The sequence below is a fragment of the Lupinus angustifolius genome, chromosome LG05 (genome assembly GCF_001865875.1).
Source record: "Lupinus angustifolius cultivar Tanjil chromosome LG05, LupAngTanjil_v1.0, whole genome shotgun sequence".
Lineage (NCBI taxonomy): Eukaryota > Viridiplantae > Streptophyta > Magnoliopsida > Fabales > Fabaceae > Lupinus > Lupinus angustifolius.
In genome coordinates, this window is record NC_032013.1 from 11,335,611 (window position 1) to 11,347,163 (window position 11,553).

The window sequence follows — 11,553 nt, forward strand, 5'->3', positions numbered from 1 at the left end:
GCTTGATATTCATGGTCCAACTTGAAGGGGGTGTTAGATTCATATAAATCATAGTTCCAAATGTAACTCAAACTCACTATCATATGCATTTACATTTTATTGAGTTAGTTGGACCATTCATTAGTGCACAATTATATAAGTGTAGTTGCATGTATTGATAATTCAATTGAGTGGCAATGAAATTATTACACGATTTTGAGAGAATTTTCTTTAGATAGCATTATTCCTTCTCAGTGGGTGAGTTCCACTTAATATACGTTTCTTTCTTAATTTTAATTTTTTTTTGGAAAATTTCTATTTTAGTTAATTTTGTTGAATCATGGCTCCTATAAAATATTTATCTAGTTTGAGATTTGCAAAAATATTCAAACAAATATAATGTTTTCTTTTTTGGAAGATACATTTAAGCTTATTAATTAACATGCCTGATGAGCTAATACTATTTATGTGAATCAATTATTTCACTCAACTACAAATCATATTGTATAAAAAAGATTATGTATATTATAAAGTTAAAGGAAATACATTGTCACTACCCAAAGTATCAAATATTCGATTCTTAAGATTGACACTTGTTGGGAGACACAATCACACATCTTACAAAATATTAGTTCCTTATTTATAGAATGATAACAGATCATTGATTATGAAAAAAAATTGACTCTTTTGATGATGATAGATATAAAAATAAGAAAAATCAATACTCACTAGTAGCTAGGTTTTGAGACCATGATGTTTAGTGGAATTTCATTTCCTTCATTTTCTTCTTTGCCTTTTCTTGAAATATCTTTAACCCCAATTCGTTGCTTTTCTTCTTTTTGATTTATGATGTTTACCATCATCAAGCTAAAAGGGGTTTTAATATAAGACTTCACGTCATTGCTATTAATTTTACTCTCATAATTTGTGGTTATTACCTCTATTAGTTGATAAAAATCATGTGTCTCCAACGATGTGTCATTTTCTATTTCGAACTAACCACATATTATTATATAAATAAATGATTTTTTTAAAAACAAAACATAATAAAAAGGAGTATTTTATTTAGTTCGGGATAAGAAACAAGACACAATTAGACATGAATGATTTCAATCTGGCCACTTTCAATTGGATCCTTTGTTAATGCTTTTCAATTCTTTGACTTTGCCCCACAAGACAATATATAACCCAACACAATCAATAGCGTTCCTATCATATGCTGTAATTATAAATAAAAAGAAGAGTTAATTAATTCAAATGTAAAGATGTTCGGAAGAAGTTTCAAGTTTTAATTGATCAGAAAATCATTGGATATGAATTTCATTATTACACTAATTCTTTGACACATTATTTATTATAAATGTAAACTTTTTATACTGCCCATTATCATACCACATATGTGTAAATTTTAAGATACTCATTTTAAGATTCAACTTTTTTAAATTATGTGGCAGAATGTTACTGTAATTTGATTAAAGATGATCTTACAAGAAATTAACAAAATTACACTTACTCCTAACAAAAATCATAAACTAAGATAATAAAAAAACAAATTATAAGTTCTTCACCCATTCAAGTATAAGTAAGAGAAAAATTAACATGAAAGCAATAGTTTCACTACTTTATTACATCTTTGATGTAACTTTTGGATTTATTAATAATATAATGTACTTTTATATAAATCGTATTTCATCACGAGTTTGGGATAGATATTATTTTTTAAAACTCATGGTGATTGTCCACGATTTTACTTTTTTATATTTATTTTTTAAAGTTGTGTTCCTTAAACATGTTTTCATTGTAAAATAATAACAAATTTACCCATTGGTCTATTGGTTATTACTTTACATGGTAAAGTAGAGGTATATGCAATCTTGTGAAACCCGAGCCAGACATCAAACTGGAAGAGGTCCTGTATTAGGTTTAACCGGTTTAAACGGTTAAACTTTTCTGTCGGACCAGATGATTTCATATATAATTTATTATTTGTATTTATAAATATATAGTTATATGTAAATACAAAATTTTATATAATTAATAATTATATATAATTATATTGAAATCACATTTTTCCGCTTTTTTTGGATCAGAGTAAAACAAAACATTAAAGTAATGTTCTATTTTTTTTTTAAATTTTAAGTGAACCGTCTGGTTCACTTCTCGGGTTATTGCGGTGCAACCAGGTTTAACATGGTTGAACCGAAATTTCTCTAGTTCAAAGCGGTCCAACCCCACACTCGGTTAAGACTACAAACCAGAGTCGTTTTCAAATTCGGTTAGTGGTCAAAACGGTCGGACTGATCGGTCCGGTTATCACAATACTAGGTATATGGTTCAACACTCACTCGTTGTTGTGTGACTGAGATTTTGATGTACACCATGTAAAATAATAACCACCAGCCTAGTGAATATACAACCTAAAATAGAAATGTATAAAAATTAGTAATAAATATAATGAAATCTAATCATATTGTATTAGAATTCTTGTAATAAAACAATAATGAAAATCGTGTTTACGAAACACTACTTTTAAAAAAAAATATAAAAAAATATAATCGTGGACTGTGATAACATGTTTTAAAAAAGTAAAATTAGTCTCCATACATGCTGATGACTTTGTCTAAAAGTCGTGCATATGAAACATAATTTATATAAAAATGGACTATATTGGTAATAACCTAAAAATTAAACCAAATATGTAAAAAAATGGTCAAAGTACTATGGTGTAAATTTTCCATAAGATGTTTAAATAAGCAATAAACCCATAAAGTAACCACTTAAGCTTGTCCTACAAGTGACATTATCATGTCACTAAGAATATTCTAAAAACTTAGTTATTTATCATTTGTTCTCATTTCCTAATGCATCTCATGACATAACCATTCTTATTTCTTTTGGGCCTACCACCCTATCACATTGTTTACACTATAGATTTTGTAAGAATTAATTCTTCTTTTAATCAAGTGAGCCTTTTCAAATAATAGAATCATCTTTAAGAAGAGAAGAAAATGAGATTTTTATATTGCCATTGTATCATCTATCATTCATATTTAATCATCATTAACACTTACATAAAAATAATACAAATGAATTGTGAATGATAATCTGACTGTGTATAAATAGAGGTGATTTGTTCATGGGTGATTTTCGATACAATTTTACAAATATAACTAGTGTGCACAGATTTTTAGTACAATTTAACAAATAAAACTTGCATCTTCGTTTTCCAACATACCTTATGCTTCTCATGTGAAACATCTTTTTAAATTATATGAAATTTTATCTAAAGTTACTCTGTATCTAGAGTGAACATCTAAGGTACAAGCAGCCGATGAAGTCGCCATTTTTGGTCGCGATTCGTTCTTAAACAAGGATGGCTGATACACGGGAAATCCTAGCCATGCGGGTTTCCGTAGGCTACTTATATTTGTTGACGGGGTTTCCCATGGGGGTAACATCTACCTTGCAAAAGGAGACTGTAGCCCTTCTGCATGGTTTGAGACTTGCAGGAGAAAGAAATCTGGACAAGATTGAATGCCAAACAGATTCCGCCGAGCTTCTTAGGCAGGTTGGTGGGACAGCGCCTCCGTTTCAGTCATATAGGTCCTACCTTCATCAGATCAAGGTTCTAATGCAGTTCGGAAGGTAACAAGTCTGATGACTGGTTACCTAAACACAGCGAAACTGATAGGGATCGCTCCAGGATTTGGGATAAGCCACCAACACAGGCTATTTCCAGCTTAATATGGTTTTACTATTAGGAAAAGGGTAAGGTGTATCTTGAAAATTTATACAAACTGTTTATGTAAACAAATCAAAAAACAAACATAAGGTAAAAGAATTGAACCTCTACCAATTAAACGCATTACCTTAACCAAAACTAATAGGGGGAAAGAGAAACAATAAGAATAACATACATGAAGACTTCCAAAGTTTCCTGAAAAATTATATATCTAGTCTCCTCTCATTATCTATGCTTCAACTCTCTATTGCAACTAGAGAATCGAAATGAAATTCCTTCAATGGCATAATAGACCTATGCACATGGTCGGTTTTATCTTGGAGATCATCCGATGTACAGAAACAAAAGTTATCATCATCCCGCAACAAAACTCCTTTCTCGAATTCAAAACTCAAGTTACTTGTGCCAATCAAACATCTGCAAGGAACTCAACTGTATTAAATCAAAGAATAGCCGGTGGTATACCTAAATCGACTGCAATAGTGCTATCGGAAACATCATATAAAACATAATGCATAAATTCAGTCAAGCATAGTAGGCACATCATATAGAAATTAAAAAACAGGCCTAATAAATATTGAGTTTGACAGCCTGAACATATTATTCAGGCTTCCGAAATTAGTAAAACACGAGGACAAAAGATGCAGTACACAAAATCTCGCATGCCAATTTTTCAAACATGTGTCGAATGAGACAGTCAGCCAGCTAAACATCAATAAAGGAGAAAGTTCTTACTTGAACGATATCGTGTAATTGGTATCTCCCGGAGTTCACGCTTGATGCACAGATACTCACCTAGCAAAGCCATCACTGCAATTCCAGTACCATTTACAATCCACCATGTTATAGAAGAGGGCCAACCCCCAAACACAATGCATATAAAAAGATGAATGATGTAGAGAGTCGCAGAAAAATCCAAGCACTTCTTTGCTCGTTCAATCAAATAAAGCATATATACAGCCCTGATAAAACCAATAGTGACATCAGTACAACGTAGAGCATCATAATTTGAGTTAACAAGCCAATAATACATAAAAGCCATACAGCTACGAATATCTTTCTCAGTACCTTCCTCCTACACAAAATCACAGAACACAAAGAAAGAGACACATGGAGCCCTCCTAATTAAAGGCACATCTATTCAAACTTCAAACTTCACAGGGTCAAAGGTTAATCTTTTGTTTCTTTACAAATGCTTGAAAAAAGCAGAACCAATGCAATGAAAACAAACAGATTTAAGAATGAACACCAATTTGTAAGGTTTTCAACATGCTGCTGCAACAACAAAGAGTATAAACGGAATTATCGTAAATACATAGTAAGGCTATTTATAAGCTTGTAGGCATAATGCTTCTAAAAGAAAGAAAGAAACAGTTCTGTTCTTGGTATGATAGTCTTGTTAAGGAAATGAGCTACATGTTAAATTACCCACACGGTAATAGTATGTTAACCAGTAATGGTCTTACTTGTATTTCTCTTTTTTTTATAACTGGTCTTGCACTTCTCATTGCATAAATGCATACTCACCGGCTTTCATAATCTTTCCCATTCCCTCATGTAAACTGAGAAAGCATTAGGTGTCTACATCGAATCATAGAATAGCAGGAAGATTTAAGGGATTGAGAATGCCTCCCTATATTACAAAACACTGCAAATCTGCAACCAGTGCAATATAACAGTAACACATTACATTACAGTGACAATATTTTGACCCGTTACTATATTTTCCTTCAACAGTTCAACAATACCATAACCTGTTTTTGTTTTATCAATTATATGCTAAACTACTATCAGCTTTGGCACTCCAAAAAACCTTCTAGAACCGCATCTAACTATTGTTACTGAATATAATCAGTAAGAACAGAAATAATAGCTATTTATAAAAGTACAAAACTTGGCAAAGTTCTTTAAGCCCTTGTCGTGTTGTTCTCCAATAAAAATATGGGTCCTATTTTTTACTTCCCTAATTAATAAGCTGTGTGAAAAAATACACATGTTACATAGTTGTCAATGAACATAAGTTATGATAGAACATTATGACACCGTTCGATCTATGTAGCCGACCCCACCTATTGGGGCAGGCTTGGTTGTTGTAGTGAGCAGCAACACAAGCACCTAAACATCATCGACCCTCCAACAAAACCCTTCTAACTCCACCTCTAACTATTGTTACTGAATATAATCAATGACAAATTAAAGGCTATCTAATTACACAACTTAAATAAAGTTCTCCATTTTTTGTGTGGTGTTGTTCTTCAATAAAAAGAATTCAGATCCTCTCCGGTACTGGATGAAGATTGCGACACATAGCACAAAGACGGATATGATCTTAAGTTATTTATCAATAAAAAATTTAAAGCATAACATTTGTGTTTCTTTTTAGTCACACTCATTAATGAACTATAAGAAAATTAAATATAAAACACATTATATTATTATTAATGAAACCAACATAAGTAAAGTGGAATAGAAAAATTACCCTGCAAGTGAGCTGAACAGAAATGAAGCAATAACACACCAACCAGTAATGGTAGAGGTAGTGATAGTAACATAATCAAAGAAATACACAAGGCTCATTCGCGAAACTCGAGTTCCAACAAGTAAGGATAAGAACATTCCAAGAGTGATATAGTATAAGCATTGAAGACAAACAATTTGACCAACAATAAGCCAAGGGTCCCAAACCACTGCACCATAGAACATGACTCCTTCAAAAACTTCTTTAACCTAATCAAAACCAAAATTCTCTAAATTTCTTCACTATAGAATCGACCCAATTACTCAAAATTCAACAATTGAACCAGCATCACTCGTCATTGGAGAAAAGTTTTCAAATTTAGAGACCCCAGATTCACGGAATCAGCTTAAAACACAAATCAAGTTCAACCCTCTCAGATCTGAATTGAAGAAGCGACAACTGTTGAAAGAGAAAATTGACTGAAATTGAAAACCAAGATCAGAAATTAAAATTCAATGTGATTCATAATCGATGAATCTAATATGAAATTGAAAAAAATAAACGGAGATTATGATATGAAACAGCAGAGAAAAACTAACATGGAAGGATCTAGGGTTTCAAAATTCGGAGGGAAATGGAATTGTTGAAAATGGAGATCGATGTTTTCGTATAGCGATGGTAAGAGAGATGAAAAAAATGGATGAAGAACAATATCAGTGCAACAAGCGTGAACGAAGTTCAGAGGGAACTGTGTCGTTTTGTTCTTTTTAATTACTCATTTTTGTTATGTGCATTCCTTTTTCGCCCGTATGAATGAAAACCAATTCAAGAGTGTATGATTGTTCCTCCGAAATGAATTGTTTTATAAAGATTGATGTTTAAGTAGGATCTAGTTACTTATTAATTTTATGGATATTTATTTACTAATTTAAACCATTAAATTTTTCCAAAATTAATAGTCTGAATAGTGAGTAAGTAAGTTTAAAAACATAATCTTAAAATAAATAAATTCCTCTTGGTGATATTTTAGTTTTTATGGAATCTAACGTATCTTACCTTACTAAGCTAACTTATTATTGATTATGTGTAGCCCTTTACTAAATTCACAAATCCTCTAAAATTAATTAAAATAATAATGCACTAAATTAAGTAAACTATTTATTCTTGGTGACTTTCATTTGATACTTAAATAAATTTGTTATTATAGAGATAATGGTGAACGGAAGTCAATGTCAATGGTCGAAATAACACAAGGTACAAAATGATCGAGAAGAAGAAAATAAATAAATTTAACTAAAAACAATACAATAATATTGATATATGAAAATTTAAATTAAATAATAATAAAAAAATGCATGAATGGTAATATTTTATTATTATTAATTTAACATTATTTTTATACCGCAACCAAATTTATAAAAGAGTAATACTTTTAAAGAGTAATCATTTAACATTAATTTTAAAGAGTAATCATTTAACATTAATTTTAAAGAGTAATAATTTGAAAGAAAAAAATTCATAGTGACTGATTATAAAAGATTTAAAATTCAATAGATTTTATGAATTTTCTCCTAAAATAAATAAAAGCTAAAATCTGATTACCCTAAAATCAGAACATAACACACACAAAAACTACTTCTTTATATCATTAAAAGGATTAGAAATAATTCTTATTATGTGTAATACTCCGGTCCTAACATGTAACCCTGGGTTTAAATATTCTGAGTATATCACTTACAAGCTTAAATACATATGTGATATTTTATTCTTCATAAAGGGGAATCTTCTGTAACTCAAACTCATGACTTCATGAACAAATAATCATTATTATATTGAGTCACTACGACTAAGGTACTTAAATCATTCGTAATTCGTCTTAAAACGATAAATCATTCCTCATGAAGTACAAATCAAACAAGTAAATAATCAAATATTAATAATGACTACCGATATTCGTTGATAGTTTGAGTTGATTTTTGAGTTGATTTTTAGGCAAAAAGTCATTTGAAGATGTCATTAACACAGTTTCTAGTTTATGTTAGATTACATTCTTACAAATGATCCAAATAATATAAGTGGTTTCATATGTGTTGTATCAATATTTATAAAGGATTGAAAATGAACATACACTTCAAAATTCATAAATATGATTAAAATATTAAATCTAATAAATTTTTAAATGATAAGTTTACATGCACATAAAAAAATGGGTGTAAGTTTGAAATTTACTGTCAATCATAGGATTAATTTAACAATTTTTTACTCTAAAAGTTCCCATAAATATCATTTATATTGTGCATTTAGCTAAATGGTTGAACAATCCCTATTTCATCACATTTATGTCATTCCATATACAAAAAGGGGAAATAGAATGATTGACAAATCATGCACTTTGCACAAGGAGCATAATTCAATCAATGTAACAACTAGGGTCAATGTAAGTTTAAAAAAGAATAATTAGAGATATACGAGTTGAAATTAGGATAAATATAAAAACATAAGATATATATCAAAAGAAATCGGGATTGCGAAGGATAAGCAACCTTCTACAATTATTAAGAAGAGAGAAGAATGATCTACACGTCGAAGACATTAGTTTTCATAGAAATGAAAAGCTAAATCCTTTATTTTTGGGTTTAGATGTAACTTTGTAAACACAATATATCCAATATGATTATTTGACTTAATTTAAATACTATACTATTGTTTTTCATATCTAGTCTCTATCTAATGTTAGCTTAGTTTGATCACCCAAATTATGATTCAAAGTTTAATGCTTAAGGAGAATTTCATGGTTGAACTCAATCTTGAGAAAATCATCTAGTAATATATTAATTTAAAGAATAAGATTAATTGAACTAATTATTAAACAATTAATTGTATTGCGATTGATTGATTAAATATTCAATGGATTGATAATTAATTATTTCAATCGTTGATTTATTTATACAGAACTTGATAAATAGATAAGAACTAATATTAATAAATTTGTAGAATTAATTATTTTTCTAATATCATAAAATATTTGATACTTAAATGATGAATAATGATGTATATATAGGGAACTGTTCAAGTAAGAACAGTTCTCATATAAAATTTATGAAAACAATAAATCCGGGATAATTTATGGATCACATATTTTTTGAGTAAAAAATAAATCATCTTTAAACCATCCCATAATTCCTATGTTAGATGTAAAAGTAAACTTATTTTTATAATTTAAGCCAAGAGCCAAACATGTTTCATTTGGAATATGATAAAAAAAACATGTACATCACTTGTACTTGCATCCCTAAAACTTCAAATTGATTTTTGTCACTAGAGTTGATGAAAAGCCATATGCAAAAAAGAAAGAAACACATTGAAGGTTAATATTGCAGATATTTTAACATTCATGGATTAAAATGGAGATGAGCTTTGTATATAATACTTAGTGTGATATCAATAGTGATTAGAGTTTAAAATATGTGTTGATAGTGTAAAGTTTTTTATACTGTCATCACATCATCTACCGTTGATTTGTATTACTTTTGTTTGAGAATCAATAATGATTAATAAATCAATGGTAAATGATTTGTTGACATTATAAAAAACACTTACACTATTAGTATATATATAAAATCTTTTTATAGTTAAATATGAATGATGAGTAATACAATAACATTGTATAAAACTCTTAAAGTGTAAATACATAAAAAGAGGAAGATTGGAAAAGTAGGTGGATTTGGGAATACCTAATTTTGCCTGTTCCCTTTTGTTATACTTCGAAGCTGTAACATAATAACAGATAAGACCGCATAGCGCAGTGGATTAGCGCGTTTGACTTCGGATCAAAAGGTCGTGGGTTCGACTCCCACTGTGGTCGCTTTTTTATTTTCTTATTTCCTTATTTTTTTTATTTCCTTATTTCTTTTATTTTCTTATTTCCTTATTTTTTTTATTTCCTTATTTCTTTTATTTTCTTATTTCCTTATTTTTTTTATTTCCTTATTTCTTTTTTTTTTCTTATTTCCTTATTTCTTTTTTTTTTCTTATTTCCTTATTTCTTTTTTTTTTCTTATTTCCTTATTTCTTTTTTTTTTCTTATTTCCTTATTTCTTTTTTTTTTCTTATTTCATTTACGGATTAAAATGAATGTTGCTCATAAATGTATAAACAAAAAGTTCAAAACCTTAGTTAAGTTATACTTTCTTTCTTAAGTCATTCAAGATCGCTTTTAGTGCAGAAATAAGATAAAACAACAAAATATTTACAAGTGACTTCCCATTTCTCTTTAAGTTGTATTACATTTATTTCACCAGACAATAGTTTTTTTTAAAGTTTAATATTTACTTAATAATTGCATAAAGATTTATATACTTTTTTTAAAGTCAACGGTGATTGAAAATGAATGATAAACAATGTAATGACAGTGTAAAAAATTCTTATAGTATCAATGTATATATCTTTTTTCTTTTTTTTAATCAAAGAGAAATCCCAGCAAATTGACATTTATGTAGTATGTTTAGACAATATTCTTTTATGTGCATCAATTTAATCTCTATTTACATAAAGATTATAGAAAACCAATTAGAATAATTAAAGTTATTATTGTGGAAGAACTTCAATATATTTTTTGACAGAATAAATCTTTATGATTTCCGTCTCCAGCTATAAATAGCTTATCTATGTTCCTTTTTTACTTGATTTATTTATCTATATTGTATATTAAATTTCTAACATGATGGCATGCTGCACACAGAATATAACATTTCAACTTTCCGAAACTTAAGTAGATTACATTATATTACCAATTTAACGTTTTACTTTTTTCTTCTTCAATTTATGACTAGACACCAAATCACTCTCCCAAGCTATGTTTGGACATTTATTAATGGATTATCTTGAACAAAATGAACTAAAATTTTCATATTGTTGTATGAACATGCTTAATTTCTTATTTAAAAAAGTTGAAAGAATACCATTAATTAATAGTACCAAAAATATAGAACACTTCATGACATAATATATTGAATTGTACTTTCTCTTAACAAAGAAACCAAATTGTAGCCTTAGAAATGAAAGAAACCGAATTTGAGTCTTATATATATGGAAAAAAAACCCCTCAAATAAAATAGCCTCTCATTAAACTAAAAAACATATTTTATTCCATTAACTTCCATCAATCCAGTCATAGTCTTAGATTGGACCCAATGGCGATGACTCCCTTTGGGTCAAGAAAGTACCCAAATATATATATATTAAATAAAATTCATCAAATGATTTCTAAAAAAAATGATGGAATAAATGGTTCTTGTCAAAAAGGTTGAGTTTAATTAAAACATACTCTTTGATCTTTTAAACAACGGTCGAGGATAACAAAACTCAATTAAAA

At 28.9% G+C, this 11,553-nt stretch overlaps 1 protein-coding gene and 1 non-coding gene across 3 annotated transcripts; one reads left to right on the top strand and one right to left on the bottom strand.

Moving 5' to 3' along the window:
- Positions 3,871–6,964, bottom strand: LOC109347796 (protein SYS1 homolog). Of its 2 annotated transcripts, none has more exons than XM_019587865.1 (4): positions 6,779–6,964; positions 6,201–6,638; positions 4,457–4,683; positions 3,871–4,138 (listed from the first exon to the last, which is right to left on the bottom strand). In XM_019587865.1, exons 2-4 carry the CDS (start codon positions 6,422–6,424, stop codon positions 4,131–4,133), a joined length of 459 nt encoding a protein of 152 aa, XP_019443410.1. In that variant the 5' UTR covers positions 6,425–6,638; positions 6,779–6,964; the 3' UTR covers positions 3,871–4,130. The 2 variants fall into 2 exon arrangements, with proteins under 2 accessions (XP_019443410.1, XP_019443409.1); XM_019587864.1 differs by having other exon boundaries at positions 6,201–6,658.
- Positions 9,971–10,044, top strand: TRNAR-UCG. Its single transcript has one exon. It is a non-coding gene; the product is annotated as a tRNA-Arg (tRNA).